Raw genomic sequence first — 23,351 nt, forward strand, 5'->3', positions numbered from 1 at the left:
CTTTATTGATTAGAAGACGCAACATCAACTACGGCGATTAAATACAATATAACAAGGCATCTGGTCATGAAATTAAACAACGTTTTAAGTCTAACTTAACTTAACTCCTAAAGGCGAAGTAATTTTACTTAGTGTTACATTAATGCCCTGAGGCGGATGACTGTATTTGAGGAAATCAACGGTGGATCGGAATGGAGCCATTTTACCACAACCCCGCCCCCAACCCCCCCCCCCCCTCCTCCTTCACCTCCCATTTGGAGTCCTCTACAAAAATTGAAATATCCCTTCCACCCCTCTCACAAAGGGATAATCTTGACAAGTTAAATAACTCATTAAACAATACTTTGAACCTCCATAAATTTACTAAATCCCAGTTAACTCGAATTTCTCGCTAGTGCATCACTACATTATTACCACAAATTTTCAATTATTTTAACATGTTTGTGTTTCGAGGGCTCGAGTTATTGGAATTGAACTGATCTATCTAATAATGCGTTTTAACGACACACATTTGCATTATTTTCTGCGACAAATGAAGATACATTGAGCTGAAAACTTGCAAATGGCAATTATAAGAAACAGTGTTCAGTTCATAACATATCCACGTTTAACTTACAAGAAATTATTATACTGCTTCGAATAAATAACAAGTTCCACTAAATATGCAACTCGATAATATTAGGAAAACAGCATCTAGTTAAAAACTTGCGTAGACGAAGACTTGTTTTCCAAACAAACCAGAAAACACCCAAGAGAAACTCGCTGGATTTTTAGCTGTCAAAAAAAGTTCTTTTATACTCTTTTGCCAAGAGGATGAAAAATATTAGTGCGTCATATTGAAACACTTTGTTCATAACGAACCTAATTTACCGGTTTCTAATTCGCGAGGTTTTTTCTGCATCGCAAAAAGTGGAATCCAATCTATAAAATGCTCATTTTATAATTCCTTTCTGATAATTTAATTATTTTTTCTTGGTTTTTTCTATTAGCGTGCTTTCATTTTGTTTTCACCTGTTTTCGTGCTGTTTTCTACATAGTAAAAAAATCGGTTTTACTCAATCTGTATAAATGGACATCAAATCTAAGCCCCTGTGTCTTTGTGCAATAAATTACGGCTGATGTTACACGCGAAAGCGTGACCCATTTTGGGTTAACGTATTTTCACGTCCAGATCGACCATCCAATCGGAATTAGATGGTGGCGTCAAGCCGGAAGACAACTTAAAGCTCGCTTGCGGCTTTCAGCTGGCTTCCTGGAAAGTCTGGTTCACAGGTGCGACGTAAACACAGGAACAAGCGAAGCGCAAGCGAGCAAACATGTGAACCACAATATTAAATGCAGATGAAACCGCAAGCGCTGACAAAGAAAATGAAAAAAAAAATTCCTAGCGCTAGTAAACGTTCAGTTGTTAATGCAAGCGAAGCAAGTAAACGGTGGTCCATTCACATAATTTGGAAAGCCACGCCAAATACGTTCATGATGAAACCGTTGGCGCTTGCGTTTGCGTCACACTGTAAACCAGCTTTCACCAGAGACTGAACAGAGGATCTTTGAGTCACTGAGGGGTAGTCACAATTTCACGTGTCATACATTTTAAAACACTAACAGTTTCAAACTGGTCTTCCTGGATGGTCAGCAGTGGGGGTTTCGGGCAATAATGGCCTAATCACATCCTCCTCCTCCTGCGCTCGCCTCAAATCACGCTTCAACGAGAACAACGTCAACAAAAACAGCACGGAGCTGAGTAAGTATAAGCCTGGAAACAGGATGTACAGTGCTGTACGCAGACTGGTGATTCTCTTTAGCGGCGGGACGAGTAATGGCATGTTTCCACCAATAATTGAGATGATGAATAGATAGCCTCCAATGGCTGGTGAGCGGATTGTGTTGGGTACAAGTTCGACTACTACAGTTAATGTTACGCCAACCCACATTTCACCGATGACGTTGGATGGAATCAAGCTGATGAAGGCCCATGGTGGTTTGAGAAACAGGGCTCCGGCAGCAAATGGTGCGGCGATTACCTATTAAAGAAAAACAAAAACAACGATTACAAGAAGTATTAACGAAACTGAGTGAGCACCAAAGATTTTACTAAATGAATTGGTACCTGCCAACGAACCTGAAAGAGACAATGCGTTAGCGAAACTAAGAAGAAGGACTTTAAGTAACGACGACGGTGACAGCAACGACAACGCCGTAAAACAATAGGTTTTAATGAACAAAAACAATCGCTCTGCACGTGCGTTTTAAATTTTGGTACATTTCTTTGCCGTCCTCTGCAAAACAACAACGTGAAATGACCAAATTCAAGGTACATATTGTGGAGAAGGTGAGCACAGGACGGTGAATTTGTCATTCTCTTTCTTAACTCGAACGCCGCTCCTACCAATTTGGTTCCTGGGTAGTTCCCTGTTTTTGTACGAAGTCGGATGAGTTGAAATAATCGCGAAGTAGCACAAATAATATGAAGTTATATTTTCAAGGGACGTTTTCGTTGCCGTCGCCGTTATCTTTGCTTAACCTCCCTAATACTGGTCGCCGCACGACATACTCAGTAAGGATGATAGTAAACCGATGCCAACAACAACCCACGCCATCCAAACCACGGAGATAGACGCCCTAAACACAACAAACAGAAATCATTCTGAACAAACTGAGGGCATGTTCTATTGGTACTATTCCGGAATTGGAATACACGCAATACACGATAATTCATGCTCTGTTGGGACCTATTCTCACAGAAAGGAATTCAGTTTATTCTGCTCCCGATAGCAAAACAAACCAAATACATTTGACTCAGGATCACAGAAATTTGCGTTCCTTTGGGAAGGTTTTCAGGTTTACGAAAATAGGTGGAATTGCGTTCCTCTGGGAAGAGATATACTACTTATAGTTATTCCTGAACCGGAATACGAATGCTATAAATTCCCCAAAAGAACAAGCCCTGAGCAACTAATTTGACCAATAATTAACGGACTAAAACTGATTGATACTTTTTCATCTACGCCTTCAGATGTGATTCTTTTGGTCTGTAAAGTTGCAAAACTCTAAATGCGATGTTTACCTGTTCAAAACATTGTAACTCGGGGTTTATACAATCAATTGTTTATACAAAGTAAGAGCAGAGAAGGAAACGTTCAACAGGGTGCATACCTGAAGTCTTATATTCCAGCTATATACCTTACATGTATTTTCACACTGATTTTTTTACAAGTTGATAGCGTTTCTTCCAGTGTAACTACTTACAAATGTTGGAAGTTGAAATGTAGGAGTTGTAATGCGGTATAAATAATGAAAGCTTGAGTTGAAAACCAAATGCAAGTTGGATTAGAATCAGACGAGTTTACTCTAACATTAGAGCGGTTTTCGATTGAGTGTCGAAAGTAATTTCGCGTTTGCTTTGGTTTTGCATTACTACGCTCTGTGATTGTTAACAAAACACGTGTCACTTTCTCAACCAATGGGAATCCAAACCAAAACCAATCATGTTTTCGCTTCACGCGTTTACCCGCGCTTGGCGCCAGTTACATGTATTTGCTTCGAATTGTGATTGGCTCGTTGTGTTGTTTACATCTGTCGCGATTGGCCAGAGTAATTACTTTGGTTTTGGTTTTACGACCCTCAATTGGAAACCGCTCCATCACACGCGATTTAACATCACCGATTTACACTTGTTGCAGATCTTACCTGGCTAAACACCAGCACCCAGACTCTTGCATAAAAACCTCGGTTCTTCATAAGCCGATCCGAGATAAATCCTCCGAGAACCACGCCCAGACTTCCGCCGACAAGGGGAATCCAGCTCATGTATTCACCCACATTCGTATTCGGGTAATACTTGTTAAAGTAAGGCTGCGTATTATATGCCCACACATACCCTCCAGCATTTCTTATAGAGCCAGCAAGAAACAAGATGACCAGTGAAGGTCGGATGAACGTTCTGCACAGCAGTTTAAACTTCTCTTTTAAAAGCTCTCGTCTGCTTTGCAAAACAATACTCTGAAAAACAGCCAGTAAAACGTAGTGAAACTCGTGATAACAGGAATACTATACATACAGTATACAGTAGTATAACGGTGGATTTTAGAAGCAAAGTATAAAGCTAAACTGGAATTTCCTGGGGGGGGGGGGGGGGGGGGGGTTGCAAAAACAAAAAAACTCCTCCGGTGGTGGAAGTATGGATATTTTCTGCAACTGCACAATGCTAACAAAAGGAAATTAAAATGTCAGCCAATCTTGCATAAGGTCTATTTAACAATTAGACGGCGAGCCCGAGGTTTCTATCGGCTGATAGTTGGCGAGGTGCATGCTAAATCGCGCGCACTCTGACAAACTGCCATCTATCGATCGATAGACGGCACCTGTGTAGCCAATCAGATTGCGCGTTGCGCGATAGTCGGTCACCGAGGTAAGCTAAAGGGAGTTAAGCCCTGCAGCTGACTACCATCCCATCCAGGGAGGTTGCAGAAATACTCCTAGTCGTTTTGTGCTGCAGGAACCAGGCTAAGCTCCAACTGTGTGTGTCACCTGGGGCTCGTAGGCGACTTCATAACAATCTTTATTCAACAACATGGAACAACAAGCAATAATTTTAGAAAATTTCAAACGCACTAGCAGGCCCAAGATGGCCTTGCTAATTGGGGATTAGTGATCATCCTAATTTAATTCAATTTACAGATCTAAATTTCAAGTTAAAGTAACATGAGATTATCATATTAACCCTTTAAGCCCTAACAGTGATCATCATCAAATTTCCTCTTGTAATATCAATGCTTATTCAACCCCTGAGGTCATGAGAATTGTGCAGCTCCAGAAAATATCCATACTCTCCCCACGGAAGGTCTTTTGTTTTGCACCCCCGCTCCCCCTTGGAAATTCCAGTTTGGTTTCATACTTTGCTTCTAAAATTTTGACTTTTAAGACCCCCTTCCCCCTAGGAATTACCGATGACCTTCCGTGGGGTGGGTATGGATTTTTTCTGGAACTACACATTAAGGATATGGTCACCCAAGGTCAATTTTATATAACTTCTCCACAATACTTTTATAAGAAAAGTATGGAGACAAGATTGGAGAATTTGTTCTTTGATATTAAGAGTTAAAGGGCTAACATACCTGTACATCTCCTTTCTCACTCCTTTCTGGTTCCTTTAAGGTAAAAAGCATGAGGACTCCCAAGACAAAGCCAGGGATGGCAGCAATCCAAAACACCCATCTCCATCCCTTACCATCAATGTTAGCTTCTGTTATGAAGTTACCAAATGCATAGGCCATACTGTAACCAATGTAGATTCCCCAGTTGTATACACCTAGGGCTGATCCTCGTAACGTCTAGTGGAAGGAATAAAAGAGCAAAATTAATTAAAATGAAATACTGGTAAGTAAGTATCAACTTGGGTTGATGAGGCTGATAAGGCCCCTAGCAATACAGTCATGATAATATGCCGAGAAAAATATAAAAATACAAAAATATAAAAAAACAAAAATATCAAAAAAATATCTATATCTAACTATATCTATAAATAAACAACAAACAGTCCTAAGTCTTAAGATTATTAGTCAGAGTGAATCATACGAAAACTGCACATCACAAATTTAGCTCTCTTACAGTATTCATAAATTTGTTAAGAATTGTCATTGAACATAATTCATCCGATAAAGAATTCCACACTTTGGCACCAATAAAAGTTGTAGATAAGCCAGGTTACCCTAAAACTATAATTGAAGCCAATTACACTTACAATTAAGTAGGCTTAGGGTTGCTTATGGCCAAACAAAAATTGGGAAATATATCATTACCATTTTGAACCTATAAAGGCACAGTAGTGCAGTGGAAAGAGTGTAAGACTTTCAAGCAGACTGTCCGAGGATCAGAGGGTTGGTGGTTCTGAAGGCTTGGTTGGTCTCTTCATTGCTGGGTTGTTTCCCTGGACATTAAGAAACTTTGCTCCACATTGTCTCTCTTCACTCAGGGGTATAAATAGGTACCTACGACATACCGCTGGGGGTAACCCTGTGATTCACCAGCATCCCATCCAGGAGGGAATAGGAATACCTCTAGTTGCTTCATAATACACAAACCAGGGGGGAATGGGGTGGAATAAAGTATTGTTGTTGTTGTTGTTGGTGGTGGTGCTTTCCATTATTGAGAACTGGCCTGCCGGAATGCTCATTTCATTAATGGAGTGCCGAGTGCACCATTTTTAAAGAAATTCAAAGAACTGGCATATAACCAAGTCTTCAAATTAGGAATTCCACGCATGAAATGACTGGTTTGGCCGGCCAGTACTGGCAAATGGAAGGTGTCCAAGCTTTGGCTGTGTGGCCACTTAGGCTGAAGTACAACTTTGCCTTTTACTTTGAATATACGCCTATAATACATCAGCATACCTCTGGAAAATAGTCAGCAATCAAGCTAGTAGCAAATGGAGTACAGCCTGCCTCTCTAAAAAATAATCACAACAAAAATAGTTAAAAGGTTATTACATTGAATTGCATTGCATGTCCTTGCTGCACTTAATTTCTCATGTCATTAATTATCATGTGTGTGAGTGCATACACATTCAAAACAGGGGGTGTTCACACGTGAACAGGGCTGTCCTTACTCTCCGGGATAATCCGGGAGACTCCAGATTTTGAACCGTATCTTCCGGTCTCTGGATTTATGTCTGTAATCTCCAGATTTTGAAACATACTGTATCTCCCTTTCTCCAAATTTCTGTCTTTAATTTCCCAGATAATTGCGGAAGTTTGCTATTTGTCGTATATAAGTCAAATTTCCGGGAAATATATATGAAAATGTTTAGCTTGCGTTGTTTCAGGTACTGTTTTATAGACTTGAAAGACTAATCCCCCCCCTCCCCCCGCTGAAGCTTTGAATCTAGCGTTTATGGCACGCCCCTGTGAGGTGCATTATTTTTCTGGCTGGGAATTCAAATTCTCCATATTTGAAGACGTGGGAGGTTGACAGCCCTGGTGTAGCTTGAAGCTGTTGGTGTGCCACAAGCGAAAAAAACTGACATTTCAAAGTCATCATGACTTCATTTTCAAGGCTATAAAAATGACAGTTTTGAAGTAATTTATGCTGGAAAAGTGTCAAATGATATATTAAAACCATTCAAGGTGTCAAATATACTGCTAATCAGGCTCTTGACTCACCCAATTCCCAAAACAAATCTGGTTACAACTAAGTGCCAATATTTCGTTGCAAAACCAGTGAGTAGCGTCATAGCACTCCACAGTAAAAGACAGAAAACAATAAGATTTCTGCGATGAAAAATACCAGCACAGAATCCAAGAGGAATGCCACTAATGGTGTACACTAGAATAAATACTGGTCCAGCAAGGATCTGGTAGTCACTTCCTGTGCCATCATAATCCCAAACACACACATGTTGGGTTGAATTTTGGGGATGTTTCATCTCACACCTGAAAACCAATAAAAAGATACTGAGCTGGTGTACATGTACAATGTATGCTTCAATTTTATATGTTTAAGTCAAGTAAGAAAATTAAAAAAATTATGTCAAAATGGAGTAAGGGTTTTTCTTAGTAATTTTTAAAAACTTAGAAAGGCTTTTCTGTGTAACCCTTACAAAATTAATGGAATAAAAAGAACAAATAATAATATAGTTGAACCCATATTAAGCGGCACTGTATTTAGCAGTCACCCTCTATTAAGCAGTCAGTTGTCAAAATCTCAAACATTACATCCCTTAATTACGGTAATTTTGACCACTATTTAATGGCCACCTCTATTGTGCAGTTCCAGAAAAATCCATACCCACCCCACGCAAGGTCATCAGAAATTCCTAGGGGGAGGGGGGGGGGGGTCTAAATAAAAGTCAAAATTTTAGGAGCAAAGTACGGGGGGACGGGGGTGCAAACCAAAAACCTTCCGTGCACATTAAGCGGTTGCGCTCAGCCTTTACTAAGTCCCAATGAGCTGTTTCTTCTGTCTCTACCTGTTTAATACAGTAACTTTGTAGAAGAAAACCACTCAAATAGCATGCCAGGCAATTTAATTTCTAATGACCTACGATAAATGACTGTAGGATCTTCACGTTAATGTTCTGTCCGTTTCTATACCATGTTATTATTTTATTTTATTAGCTTCCCCAATTACATGATACAGAAAAATTAAGGAATAAGTATAATAAATGCTAACAGCAGTAAGCCAATTACAGTGGTCCCAGAGTTTAAAAATAAAAAAAAAAGATGAGGCTACATATGCCTTTTATGGCGATTAAAAACAACAATAAAGATGGACATACACATTACATGAAACGTTACATGACGGACAGAGAGTTTTCCAGGATCGTGGGTCCTCTGGGTCGTAGTTATATTTTAAGGCGTCTACATAATACTTGTATAAGATGTTCTCCTTTATAATACCACTTTATCGCTGCAGTTTTTTACCAAGTAAGTGATTTTTGTGATGCTTTTGTGCACAAAATGTATTACGTTCCCAATGTTCTATAAAATGTCATTTTAATTATTGTGTTTGACTTATATTCTGTGCAACCTGTATTAAGCAGTCAACCTGTATTAAGGTTAAGATTAGCATTTGGGTTTAGGTTAACATAACGTCACTCAATTTGACAACAAAGAATTCAAGGAATTATACTGTTTTGGCTCTAAGGCCTGGATGGTACTCAGGTACATCAGGTTTGAAATAAATAATTGGGGACTTTTTTCCGGGTAGAAACTTTTGGTGGACTGTTCTTGGGTGGAAAGATTTTACCAGGACCACCTGTACAGTTTTATGTCAAAGAGCATGGACTTTTCTTGGTTACATTCTGGTGTGTTGGACTTTTAAGGGGTCTAACAACTTGTGTTCACCCCCCCCCCCCCCCTTTCAGTCTAGTAGCTGGGCCTAGCATTAAAAATCTCTGCACTGATATCTCAGGCCAAACAATAATCCAGATCAATAAGTCATTAAATTCCAAATTAAACAAATCTCAGCAAGAAAATATGTTTAAAAAAACTATCACACATTAACTTAAAGTTCAAGAAGCTGAACTAAACCTAGCTAAAATGCCCTGAATGTTACAAAAACAGTAGTCATTAATCACACCGAACAAGTGGAAATAAAACTCATGATGCTGGAATCACCTTTCAATCAAAATTAAATGTGAGACATGCGATGGCTAAACAGTGGGCTCTATTCAGTCATGTGGCTTTAGTTTGATAACAACCAGTCAACCTCCTCACAATGGTGCGATATTGCAATCAGAATGATGAATCAACTACTTGATTGACAGATAATTAATTCTAACCAATGAGGAGTTTTATGTCAACAAAAACAAAGAAACCAATAGACTTTCAACAGGCGCCCTCCTCAACACTGCCCTCACTTTACGCGTGCCCAATTCCGCAGGATGCGGCATGTTTTACTACTTTGGACCCATCTACATGTACATTTAATTTTGATACGTTTTCGCTTATCATCCACACTGAAACGACCGAAAATACCAATGAAAACTGAGACTTTTGAAAACGGTTTCAAAAGTGGAGATGTTTGAAAACGCATTGTTTTGAAAATGCTCCATTTCTAGAGTGGACAGGTAAAAACAGAGACTTTTGAAAACGATGACATAAAAAGCATCACACGCCATCAGTTCCAGTCCAAATCAGAGCGTCTATCCAAGATGGAGGATGGTTAAGGTGGCCGAACACAATTTGTGCCCACTTTACAGATTCTGTTAGTGGTGCTATTAAGCGCAGGTTAGGGTTGTGGTAAGCAAATACTATTGATCCTTCTATTTTATACCAAATGGATCACAAAGGTGAGTTTTGCTCTTAAAATAACTCAGTTTCTGGTTTGTGAATCCTTCATTTATCACCGAACAAAGAAACTGAGTTCACAAAGAACTAAGCCTTTTTGCATGCTTTTCATCTTTGCTAAGAAAACCCAATTAAAAGCCATGCATGTGCATTTGACCAAGAAATTGTGACTGATTCTTTTAATGGAAATGAACTGTTTTCTATGGAACAGCTCATTAGAATTTCATGAAATTTGACAAAACAGTAGTTCTCCAAAAGCGTAACTCGCCTAGAAACAAAAACCAAAATCTAACAGAGGGTATCTTCTAATCAAAAAAACATTTAAGTGCAAAATCAACGTTTATAGGAGATCTCTCTGTTAAAATTACATGAAAGCAGCATCACTATGTCAGTATGTTGTGAGTTTTTCTGGATACAAAAAATGGAAAAAATCTAGCAAGTGTATTTTCTAAAAATTAAGGAAAACCATTATTTGTGGACAGTCAATAGCTTGCTGCGTTGACATGGCAATGGCACCTTGCTCAACAAGAAGTACATCAAAATTTATTCCTTCTTAGTTAATCTTGCACGATGCTACTGAAAAACTGTGTTCGGCCACCTTAACACATGCGCAATCTCGTTTTCATCGTTTTCGAGCAGGTAAAAACGATACAAAAACGCTAGTGTGGATGAGAATGTTGTGCTTCGTTTTCGCCGCGATGAAAACGAATACTTTTGAAAACGCATTAGTGTGGAATTACGTAAGATCAATATATTTAGAACCACATCACGCAAATGGATGGTTTAAATGATTGCATCACTGCTCTCCAACGAATTTTCAGCTTAACCAAACCAAATCTGTAGGTTTTAACTTTTTATCGCCATGAAATTGACATGAAAGACCTATTCTTATTAAACGTGCAAATGGTAACCGCTAAAAGTTTGTGCGTGCACATGTTCGACTGTTCGTCTTAATGAAAATGGGTACAAGTTCGTTCCAGACAGGAAAGTGAAATTGAACACCTACACTGTTTGGTTTCGCTCCGGCTCACTGCTGTCTCCCAGACTGTTAACACAGAATTTCTTGTAGTTACTGGAAAACGTAGAGTTGTAAGGCAAGCAACCTTTATCCCCAAATTTGATATCACGAGCCATAGGTTGAGATGACACTGCAAGTGCGTAGCGATCGAGTTGATTCAGTAAATACGTCCCAAGCAAAAGAAAGAGCACATAGACTGCATATCCACCGGCCTTAAAAACTACTATGAAACTTTCAGCCATTGCTTGCTTAAAGATGTTCACTATCTGAAGAAGGAAGACGGCCAATCGGCGGAAACAGTGTAAAGCGAAGCGTATTCGCGTGACTGTCATGGGACCATGCGAAGTCTGACTGGGTCTGCGGAACGACAGGTACGTCATGTTTGGGCATGATTTGTGTCGCATCCAAAGGAGCAATTTTCATTTTGTTCCAGACTTTGCGGGGACTTTAGAAAACTATATATATCATTATCAAGCTAATAAACCTTTAAAATCGGAAAACAACGATACTTTTAAACATTTTTGCTTTGGTAGGTGGGTACAAGCTCGCTTAGACTGAATTACCAGCCCTCAGAACAAACTAGACAACATGCAGGCTGAAAGGTTATAAAGGAAAACGGTGTGCGCCGTTGTCCTGGCGTTGTGCCTCTCTGGATCGCGATTCGTCTCCGATCTGTGAAGTTGAAGGTTGTTCCAGGAGCACTCGTCACTGACTACGAGAGTGTTTTTTTTTCTCATCGCAAAATTTGCTTTTCTACTTCACTTGGGGTCCTGGCGCGCTTAGCTGTGGTTTGTGACGTGTCCAGGACGCAGCTCGTGTCCAAGCCTTTCATTTCTTATAGAACGTTTTATGAGGACAAAATTTTATTCGTCCTATCTCAACGAGAATTTTTGACAAGCATGACACTCGAATGTAACAAAAATTGCTAATGAGATTTTAAAGAAGCTTCCGAATGAACCCGTTTTGCATTCTGGGCCCGGTTGTTCGAAAGCCGATTAACGCTAATCTACGATTAGGAGTTATTAATCGAGGCTTTTATCTCGCTCATTAAAAATGGTTTTAAAGGCTAATTTCGAGCTAAAGGTAAAGAAAAATCTAAGTAAAAACTGAGGGCCAAAAATCTTTTGGAAGAATCTTTATTGATTAGCAATTAAATTCGAGTCAAAGTTTGCGTTAATCCAGGATTAGCTCGGGGCCTGAATCGGGCTTTGAACAACTGTGCCCGGATATTATCACACTTAGGTGGTTATTCAACTTTTATTTTAATTTTCCTTAATAACTCGCGTGGATTTTTTAAAAGATTTCAGTTTCGGGAAATTGTCAGTTAAATTAACAAATGAACTTTAATTTGGCTGAAAAAGTAGCCCTGTGAACCTTTGGAATCAGTAGACTTGAACCTTTCAAAAGCCGTGTCTTTGCGTTGGACCCTTATGACCTGCAGCTGCATTGTATGGTTCGGTTGCCCGTTCTTTCTTTCTCTCGACCAACGATGTAAGACTTCACAAACCAGGCGCGTAGGAGGGGGGGTTCGAGGGGTTCAAACGAACCCCCTTTGCAGATCAATAATGGCGGAAGAAAAACTTTGAAATAAAGTTCCTGTGGTCGAAATACATCAACCAAAGAAAAATAGAGATATAAACCCGAAAAAAACCCCAGGTCAATGTTCAGTAGCTCACTGATTTGGTGGATCAATATCAAGATGACCTACTCTCTCCACAACCTTTTTTTTTTGGTTCAGGACGGACAAATTGTTGCTGATTCGTGTGCTACGTCACTACCAGCATGTGATCCCGACGACCTCCCCAACCTGTACATGCTCCTGAAAAATTGCTGCCACCCTTCCACACCACTCGTGAATGTGAACGTTCCATAAGCACAATGAGGAGGTTGAGAACTACATGAGGTGTACCATGGGAGAGAGTAGGCTGTCTGCCCTGGCTCTAATGCATATCAAATATGATATGCCTGTCAATCTTGACGAGATAGTCAATTTGTTCGAAGGCCTAAACCCAAGAATGATGCAGTTTTCCAGCTTGGTGTATGACTATCAGCAGGTCGAATAGCTATCAGAACTTGACAGGGCGCGGAATGTACATTGAACTTTCTTGTTTAAGTTGAAACAATTATGCCGTCGAAATTATGTATATAGCTTAAAAAGCTGCTGTAAAACAAAGTTGTGACTTGTCTAAAATGGGTCTCAAAATGCAGGAAATGAGGTTTCCGGGAACCTCAATTTTCAAAACTTTCCGGGGGAGCATGTTCCCGGAACCCCCCCCCCCCCCCCCCACCTAGTAAGAGCATCTCCGGCGCTCAGCAAGATTTGGGGCACATCGAACACCCCTATCGAAACCTTAGCTACGCGCCTGCAAACGACGCAGGTCGCCCCGTTTGAAATAGCCTTAAGTTGGATTGATTCAGCTCTGCCCTATTATCAGCTTGCGGCTATAATCTCTTTCCGAGAGTGGACAAATTGTGACGTGGAATATATGAAAATTCAGACATATAGCTGCGGACCAAATATTGAATAGACCGAGAATCAACGCAGTTATGGATTTAATTGAAAAGAAAACAATTGAGCTTGAAAAGAAGCCTTGACCACTGCGATAACACTGTAGGGGTCATGGGTTCGAATCCCATTCCAGCCTGAATTATTTTCAGGCTTTCGTATACAGAGTAAGTAGACAGAGTATGTAGACTTTTGACCACATCAACTAAACTATCAGAGTCCCTGTTTTAGTTTTTTATTATCCCGAGTGACGAACAAAGTGGACTAACATTTGAGACTGTGGACAAAATGCTCAATAATATCTCAACAATTAGATAAAAGCTATCATTTAGTAATATTTTCCCATGCGGGAAACAAACCGTTACAGAGTTAATCACGATGTGTTTTCTTTTACCAGGTTCTTAGAAACAGAAAATCTGGAGCATTGCGTTCCAAGTTCAATCTCCAGTGGCTTGTCAAAGCTGCCTCTTTCTCATGTTTACTCCAATGGAAGCCATGGCAAACAAGTCAAACCACCACTAAGAAACTACCGACCGGGGAACCACTGAACGGAACGAAGGCGTACGAATCGATCTTACCGCCTTTCTTCACGACCATCAGTAAGACGCCAGATGAGGTACACGAGCTTGGCAAAGCGATGTTACAGAAACTGTATCCGGAGGTAACGTTCACAATAAAAAGTTTAACATTTGAACAGTATTGTTGAAAAAATGTTGGGCAAATGTTGAAAGTGAAAACGATGTTTTGTTCAGGCTATGCAGACGGTTTCAACATCGGGCCAACAGTCGGCTTAAACTTCTCAGAAATTCGGCATTGCGAAGAGTTGGCTCTAAAATGAATTCATTGCTTTCAACAAACTTTCAACATATCTCAAAACTTTCGAAAATGTCGAACGACCTGTTTAATTAAACGTTCTCAACAATTGGTTCTGCAAATGTTGACAAAAAATTTAAGGCAACTGTCGAGTCATATATTTTTGAAGGGTCTGTCGGTTTTCAGTATGTCACCGGCTATTTTTAGTGCCGTTACCAAATGCAAGAGAATTACTTGGAAAAGTTACAAGGCGTACGTGAATCAAAATTCAATGGATTATACGGACTTAAAATCAGAGTTTGTTTACATGCAACGTCGAGAAACTATTAAAAAATAACTTACGGATATGACGAACACACCTCAAACACTCATACATGTAGTTTGATCGTTTCGTCGAGGAAGTAGACTTCCTTCACTGCGTTCATACCGTAAATCCTCCAGTAAGCACCCGGGGCGCTTAGTTCAAATTTATGGTAGTAGAGGCGCTTGTTTAATTTTTCCCAAATCGTGGCTAGATGGACATTTCATTTTTTTATTTACTTTTATAAATAATATTTGTGCATATCATATCAACATGATGTGTAATGATGAACAAAGAAAGAAATGCAATGATGTTTATTAAATCACATTTCTTTTACATTTTCCACTCATGGATTTTTAAATCCTAGCAGTATGCAGGATGTTTGTCCCATGAACCTAGTTTAATGGCCTTAGCTCCCACGAGTCTCCTGTAGCTCAGTGGTAGAACATCCGAACTAGTACTGACAGTACGTACAACATTCTATTAGCGTGCTTGGCCATGGCGTCAACTGATGTTCTTGTAGGATCTGCCACTCTGCCTGGTTTAATTGCAACGGAGATCTATGCCATCACTGGTGGTTCAGTGGATGCGTGCTGCCACTGGATCGTGGAACAAATGTATCCACTGGTTCCCCCCCCCCCCCCCCCCCCATTTTACCGTCCTTATTTCATTTGTTGTTAATAAGTTTTGAGCGTTTTATCGCATTGAAATATTCTTTCCGACCATGTAATTTTAACAAAACCTCGGTCAAGCTGGGTTCTAGTCGTGTTTAGTTGTTCTCTCTATAATTTTAACTAATTCTACATTCCCTCGTTCGGTTGTAAGTATTGTTTTTCTTTTTAGCATCTTGGTAATTGTATACTGTCATTTTGCTGTTTATCTGGTCACGAAAAGCAGATTGCAGCTGAACAGATTTTCAGAGAAGCCGCGGAAAAGTTTCCTTAAAAGGAAAAGAAAGCTTGAAAAACCACCGGTATAATTATCGCTTTTGTGATTTTGTCGTTTTGCCATCAGTTGTATAAGTATTCTGGCGATTGAGTGGTTTCGCACTAGGAGCTCGACTAGTTTTTCAGCCCTTAATTTATTATCTTCTCATGATAAACTCACTTGCTAACCATATAGTTTATTGCTGGAGATGTAAGGATATCTGTAAAGCGTAACCTTATCTAAATCTGCGTTATTATGTAAAGTTAAGTTTTTCTGTTTTCCAGCATGTTTGTAATTTACTGTAATTTATTTTTCCATTACGTTCTCGTGCTCGTCTTGTCCCGTCTCGACTAGCTTTGTGGCTATTTGCAGGACAAGCCCCTTATGTAATCTGAATTTATTACTCGCGAAGCGAGGTTTATAGACTCGTCGGCCCGTGCGGAGCTAAGCCGCGCGAATTCGAGCGAAAAATATATTTATATATATCGTTGAAGATGTCCGTGCCGTTGCCTGGCAACAGTGAAACGGCGTCAGACACAACTCGTGTTTACTCATTGAGGGCTGAACTTGTTTATTCATCGAGCAGCGGCAAATGTTTACTATATGTTCCTATATACAATGTAAATACTATATCCAAGTGTAAATAAACTGAAACGGTAAACTGTAACTATTTCCTTTCCATAGTATAGAGAAATTTTACCGGGCCGGGTATAAAGATCGGTGCCGATTGGACAACATGCCTATTCAATATGTATGAGTTTTTGAAGTACACTGAATTGGTTGCTTTTGATTAAATACGTCGTTTGTTCATAACCAAGCATGAAAACTGAATATAGACAACGTTGATCTAGTAGAGTTAATAAAGCCAGTTAACTCTAGACCAGGTGACAGCCAAACCAGGGGTGTTCGAGATCTTTTCCCATCAAAGCCTGATTTAAATTCGGAACGAAAAACCCTAATACCTTTATATTCTAAAATTATTAAGCCTTGAGAAAATGTAAAGCTTTTGGGGGTTTTCCATCAAAAGCATTGGAATAACAGAAAGTTCAGAGATGTCATTGGACAAGCAGTATATTTCGATTGATTTCAAGTCTCAATTCCTTAATTTACAATAACAACAGTCCTCTACGAACGAGTTTCATTGCTGTACGAAAAGCAAGACTTTGTTACAGTTCATAACATGACAGCAATCAATACGTCAACTTTATTTTTAAGGTTAACTTTAAAAAACCCAGCTTTAGGAACTATTGAAGAACAACAAAAAAATATCAAGCGCGGAAACTAACTTGATAAATGCCCCGGCACACGTCATAATTTGTCTTCTTCACATAAAATCATTGAAAATTATTATTGAGCCTTGAGAAAATATATGGCTTTGGCTTTTTTTCTATCATAGCGTTGGAATAAAGGAAAATTCACAGACGGTCCTTTGAAAAGCAGTATATTTCGATTTATTCAGCGCGTCTTAATGTTTTAATTTATAATCACAACAGTACTCAAGTGCAAAAAATCATTGCTTTATGAAAAGCTTGATTTTGTTGCAGTTCAACATATGACAGCAAACGTATATGTCAACTTCATGCAATTTACCTTCAGGTGAACTATCCCGATATGATCATTTCACAACTTTTAAATTAAAGATATTTACAAACTTCATGAGGTTCACTTTGACAAAGTTTTTAAAAGTTGTCATCAGTTTCATTTTGTCTTCTGATAAGTGCAATCATTGCTTTACGGATATCCTTACATCTCAAGCAATAAACTATCGGGTTAGCAAGTGAGTTTACCATGAGGAGATAATAAATTAAGGGCTGAAAAACTAGTAGAGCTCCTGGTGCGAAACCACTCAATCGGCAGGTGTCTAATACAACTGCTGGTAAAAACGACAAAATTACAAAACCAATAATTATGCTGGTTGTTTTCCAAGCTTTCTTTTCCTTTAGGAACTTCTCAGCGGCTTCTCTGGAAATCTGTTGGGCTGCAATTTGCTTTTTGTGACGTCTGGTGACCAGGTAAACAGAAAAATGACAGTATGCAATTACCAAGGTGCCAAGAAAGAGTACAGTAATGGCAATAGTACGAGGAAGCTTAGAATAAGACAAAAGCCTAGAAAGGAAAAAAAGCACGACTAGAACCCAGCAAAATACAACAGCTATCGTCAACCGAGGTTTCGTTACAATTTGGTGGTATCGCAACGCATATTTTAGCGCGACAAAACGCTCAAAGCTTATTAACACTAAATGAGCTAAGGACAGTAAAATGGGGCCAGAAAGTACCGGATAGATTTGTTCCACGATCAAGTTACAGTACGTATCCACTGAACCACCAGTCATGGCATAGATCTCCCCTGCAATCAAACCAGGCAGAGTAACAGCTCCTACAAGAACATCAGTTGACGCCAAGCAGGCCAATAGAATGTTGTACATATTCTGTAATCTTGGTCTTGTTTTAACCACCACTATTACCAACAGGTTCATCGTAATGATAACGGGAGAGGTTAACGCTTTGAGAATTATCGAAGCCACAGTGGGGACATAGGTTGCTGTGAAGAAATTTTCGTCTTGGAATCGGGTACAGTATTCGTTTGCCACAGGAAGTTGGGCTGCTGAGTCGGTGGTGTTCATCGAGGAACTGTTTTGCCAGTTTAACATGATATTGGGTTCTACAGTGGCTGTTTGTAAGTGTTTGTGACTTCTCAACTTGATACTTTTAAGCGTGCTGTTTCATCGCGGTAATCTTCTGTGAACGCACGGATTGACGGTCAAAGGCTTGACTGTTTTAACGTAATACCTTTGAAATTACTTTTTGGTCCGTTTTAATGAAGGAGGTGTTAAAAGATATTTTAAAGACTAAACTTACTTTTTCTTTCATTATAGCGTTTCAACACGTCAATTGTTTGAGAAGGACTACAATATGAAAAGATTATTCCTACCTTTTTTTATTGAGGTGATGTTATGATAAGTTAATTGCATGAGAAGAACAAGCTGATGAAACATTACTATATGCAGTTGATAAACGCATGGATGCCAAAATAGAACCACATAGGGCGCGCAGCGTAACCTATGCGCTCTGAAAGCACTATAAAAAGGAAACTTCTGAGTTAAAACAAAATTAGCGATAAAATATAAAAATCTTATAGACAATCTAAAGCTCTTTAATACTAAAACTATATTGAGCTTCTATGCTATTCCCTCAAGGAAAGTCAATTAACGGTAGCTTTGAAGGTTCTCACTATGTCGAGAGAACTCGAGATGGTAGCCTTCTGCATCCTTCTAAGTACGTCATAACCCCTGCTCCCAAAGAGCTTCCTCATTGTCAGGTCTACATCCCTTGACCATCCCCCCCCCCCCCCCCCGCCCCAACACGTCAATGATGATGTTACATTGTTCAACGTAATAGGCAGGGTACTGCTTCTTCAGCTCGAATCGCAGTGGCCCGTACTTGACCGTCCTCTCCTCGGTCTTCTTTTCTCGATGCTCCATCCACGGACAGGACATCTCCACAGCCCACACCTTGTTATTCTTGTGGTCCACAAATCGAGCGTCCCCTCTGTTAGCCTTGACGATGGTGTGTTCCGCATAAACTGGAACATCCCAAAACGCTAATGCCTCAGATGACTCAAAGACTGGTTTGGGCACTGCACACGAGTATCAGGGAGGGACTGAGTCAATTAGCCTCAGATCCCTCGTCATCTCGAAGAAGAGGACTTTCAGTGCTGCGTTGTGTCTTTCTGGTATTTAGACTGGGCCAGAGCAGAGCACCCCGCTAGCACATGCGCAAGCGTCTCAGGAGATTTCCCACACAGTCTACACGTGACGTTTCCCTGTTCTGCACCTGTTTTGTGGACTGTGTACACCTTAGTGAGCGTAAGCTGCTCGTACAACTCCACTACCCCAGCGATGGTATGGGTAGGAGCACATGTCCAATCATACAACCAAGCAAAGCATCCAATCTGATTTAGCTCGCTGTCCTGCCACCTAGCCTGCAAGAACCGCCCGTGCCACTTGTCCTCTTTGATCTTCTCTTTCAGCTTCTCAATATCTACCTTCTTGAAGTGTTCTTTTATCTTTGGCCCTTTAATCTCCGTCTCAGGATCGTTCACAGACCGGCACGACGGTTGACGGTACTCCGGCCAGAGACAGGCTCATGCCCAGTTCCTCGGCAAACTTAAGCGCTTCCTTCATCAGTGAAGTGTGTCCCTTCTCTACCGCCCTCTCTTCGAACTGTTGCACTGCCCTCATAGAGGGAGCCATGTTCTGACATAGCTTCATTGCCGCCTTGATCGTGGTCAACTTGCATTCGCGTTTAACCGAGCGCAAGCCACGCCCTCCTTTCTCTCTTGCCAAATACATTACCGCTGTTGAGCTTAAGGGATGCTTCCCACCGTTTTCACAGATGATATTTCTAGCCTCTCTGTCCATGACTCGCAGTTCTGTGATTGGCCGGTGTTGAGTCCACATCAGATAGGTTAGGACTGGCATTGCGTACTGGTTGCTGGCTCTTACTCGGTTAATATCTGACAGTCTTGACTGACTCCAGACCAATGTTGTCTACAGTTGAATCCCGATAACTCGAAATGCTCGCGCTGACGGCTAGAACAAAAATCTATTTCCCATGGATTTCCGTCATACATCTGCTGCGAGTTTACCCTCGGTAACTCGAATCCTGGATAACTCGAACGTCCCGCTAACTCGAAGCAATTTTCGTTACCCTTCAGGTTATTTTCTATATAATTTTACCCTCAATAACTCGAAGGATCTTTGTTAAGAGGTGACAGATCAAAACAAACAGTACTGTAGTCCAAAACATTGAAATTGTTTTGAGGCAGCCGTGTATTCTTTGTCTTTTTTTTTTTTTTTTTTTTTTACATAAAACGTGTCAGTTCAGTAGGTTTTGCTGGTTTAGGATTCATTCAACTACAATGTATTGTATCTTCATCGAGCTTTGCTGCTTAATTCCTTTTCCTTAGAAAACTTTCCGTAGTAGTAGATTAGTGCAGAAGCGTCAGGGCATATTAACTGACTTTTTCTCAAAAAAAGCAAATCGCATGAACTCTGTAGCAGTAGCCCGACGTTGTTCTCTTTGAAACCTGCGAAGTTCACAGACTACCTAGTATTCTCCTGCAGCTTTACTTTGTTTTGTTTCACGTCAGGTTATGTCCTGATTTATAATTGCGTTCGACGAAGGAAGAACGCACTCCTAATACGGACTGGAGTCGAGATTGAATGGCACAACGTTGATTGTTTGAATGGATGGGTCTTGGGACGCGCATCTGGCATCCACCGCAGGTGTTTTTGCTGGGGCGGATGACAACACAAAGGAGAGAGAGTCTGGGATCGAGATCATCGAACGCACTCCCTAATCTTTGATTATTACTAGTTTAGAAATATTGTTCCATTTTCACTTCACTTCTCTACAATTAACTTTGATTGAAATATACACTGTATGAATAGAAATGTGTAGTAAACACCGTTTCTTCCTTTATTTCCAGTCATTTGTTCTCAACTCTCGATAACTCGAACCTTTTTCAATTTCCGTCGAAGTTTCGAGTTATCGCCGGGGAGTCGACTGTATATTCACTTATCATGAATATTGACAACGTTAGCCTTTTGAGCGAAATCAAATGATCATATTCCCAGTTTTCGTGGCAAAAATTATTCATAAGTGTCTGCTTCCGATAAAGGGCCGTTTACACTGCGGCTACTTTTGACGGGATCAGTTTTTTTTTAATCATTATTAATTTCTTTTTTATAACGATTCGCAATGTGTAGTCTATGTGCCTTGAAAAACCTAAGCCAACAGACTAAAACACCTTACAGTTGATGAGCATTTACGGTTGACCAGCCCAACAACAAAACGCGGCTTTCGACCGGTCAGAGCCAGCGCTCACTACATGTTATTTTATAAAAATGTTAATAAAACTCTTCCATAAGTCAATCTCTTATAAGCTAAGTCGCGAATCATGAGTGGCAAGAGGGTCTTCCTGCCAAATTTACCAAATAGCGGTACCTCCTAAGGTGTAGTTGCTAAACGTAGCATTTATGGTTTTCTTGTAGTTCTGTGAATGTGTTGGGTCCATAGGCGCCTTTGGACCCAAAACCAATTTTACAAAAATTATGAGTATCGTACCACTTTTTAAAGGGTCCATAGCTATCGTGTAAACGGCCTTGAAGTGTCTGCAGAAATTACATGCCTGTTTACACGCGGGAAATAAAGTTACAATTTTATTTTTTGTTTACTTCTAAAAGAATGTTTCGTTTATTCTAAAAAAAATCTTTGACTGGAGAAGCTTTTGTCAATTATTCTGTTTTTCAGGGTAATTCACATTTTTGTTTCAGAAAGCGACGTGTAAGCATTGATAATTTAGTTTTTATATTAAAGCCTCTTAAAATATAATCTTAGCTTGCGCGGCCAATTTTAGCAATTGACGTTTCCATTATTAAGTATATCCAGTTATCAAATAAGTCTAAGATTTTAACTAACGATACTGCCACACTAAGATATCATACTACTCATTGCAATCATGTAGCCGCTTTTCGCCTTTGCTAGAATCTTAATACAACGAACAATTATCAACGTTAAAGGCGCCCCGATAGCAAGCTATCTACAGCCTCTTGTTACAGTTGAAGTTGATCTTAATTTTGGATTTATAAAGTTCAACTGCTGAGTAAATCAATCGCGGAGAGATTAATTCAGCCGAATTTAACTGGTCAGCTTTATTTTAATTCTCAGTTTCTGCATTTACTTCTGTTTGGCTTGTGTGAAGATGGGCGTGCGAAAAGTCCAGCTATTCTTGGCGGCTGCACCCGCCGTGAAAATCGATTCAACTAATCCGAATACAATCAGTCGAATTTACTGACGAACTACGCCGACATAACTAATTGGTTGGATTGAGTTCGGCTCATGTGAAGTACGGCATTTGAGGTTTCTCAGCTGCTTTGGACTTCAAATTTCCCACTAAGTTTTAGTTGTCAGTTAGAACCAACTACACGGACTGCCTTGATTGAAGTGTATTCGATTCGCTGCTAATAATTAATCCGTCGTTTGCTGGTAACCAAACATGATAACTGAATATAGACAACGTTGGCCTAGAGTCAGTCCAGGCAGTTTACTCTAAACCAGGTGACAGTCAAACCAGGGCTGTTCGAGGCTGTGTTTTTCTCAGCAGCGTGTAACAAAATCAATGCCTGATTTTAAATTCTGTACGAAAAACCCTAATCCTTTTCATTTTCGCGGAGTTTTAAATTCGAAAAAGATGAGCAAAAATGGATGGTCATATTTCCAGTTTTCGCGGCCAAAATTATTTCAATCGATAATCGTTAATTGACGTACAAAAGCAGAGAAACACACGAACATTTTAGTCAAAAAAAATTGTTTTTCCTCAGGGAAACAAACAAACAAACAAATAAAATAATGGTAATTATTAAAAAAAAGAATTAATTTAAGAAAGCTGTGAATAATCTTTGATACTTCCACCACTAAACTTTACGAAAAACAAAGGTATTAACAGCGTTTGATTCTCAAAGTGTGTGATCACAAAAGTTTGCCAAAGTGAAAGAGCATCCTTAAAAGGAAATAAGCTGACAACGCAAACGAGAACGATAATCCAACTTTCAGATACTAACATAACTTACAAACTTCCACAGTGGAACTCAATATCATGTTAAGGGACTGGTCAGAAAGTTTGTAGACAATTCTGCCTTAAAAAATTGTAACTGAGTGATCCTAAGTGCATGGTCTGCGTCAAATTAACGCTTATGTAAAGTTGACATACTGATCGGTCATATTATGAACTGCAACGAACTAAAGCTTTCCGTAAAGGGACAAGTTAGAAGACATTTTTGATTGTAAATTAAAGAATCAAGTCGCGAAAAACATCGAAATAAATCTCCTACAATTAAACTGTGTCAACTGTGTCACACATAAGAGAGTGGTGTAAATTTTGTCATAGAAATCAATTTGTAGGTTGTTGTAAATCTAAAAAGGAAAAAGATTCAT

The 23,351-nt window shown here is 39.7% G+C and overlaps 1 protein-coding gene across 2 annotated transcripts in view; it reads right to left on the bottom strand.

Annotated features, from left to right (window-relative positions):
* Nucleotides 1–1,260: 1,260 nt before the first annotated feature.
* The window catches only part of LOC146484101 (uncharacterized), a 38,679-nt gene continuing 16,588 nt past the window's right edge, over nucleotides 1,261–23,351 (bottom strand). Inside the window, exons 1-6 of one of the 2 annotated variants that reach the window (XM_085105385.1) lie at nucleotides 10,795–11,153; nucleotides 7,161–7,430; nucleotides 6,393–6,447; nucleotides 5,118–5,333; nucleotides 3,691–4,002; nucleotides 1,261–2,024 (exon numbers count right to left, since the gene is read on the bottom strand). In XM_085105385.1, the coding sequence (XP_084961511.1) occupies nucleotides 1,611–2,024; nucleotides 3,691–4,002; nucleotides 5,118–5,333; nucleotides 6,393–6,447; nucleotides 7,161–7,430; nucleotides 10,795–11,138 (1,611 nt within the window). In that variant the 5' untranslated portion in view covers nucleotides 11,139–11,153 and the 3' untranslated portion in view covers nucleotides 1,261–1,610. Of the gene's footprint in view, nucleotides 2,025–3,690; nucleotides 4,003–5,117; nucleotides 5,334–6,392; nucleotides 6,448–7,160; nucleotides 7,431–10,794; nucleotides 11,154–23,351 lie in introns of those variants that run through there. The other variant, XM_085105386.1, reaches the window with a different exon arrangement.

The sequence above is a fragment of the Pavona decussata genome, unplaced genomic scaffold (assembly GCF_977016875.1).
Source record: "Pavona decussata unplaced genomic scaffold, jaPavDecu1.1 SCAFFOLD_37, whole genome shotgun sequence".
In the NCBI taxonomy this organism is placed as follows: Eukaryota; Metazoa; Cnidaria; class Anthozoa; order Scleractinia; family Agariciidae; genus Pavona; species Pavona decussata.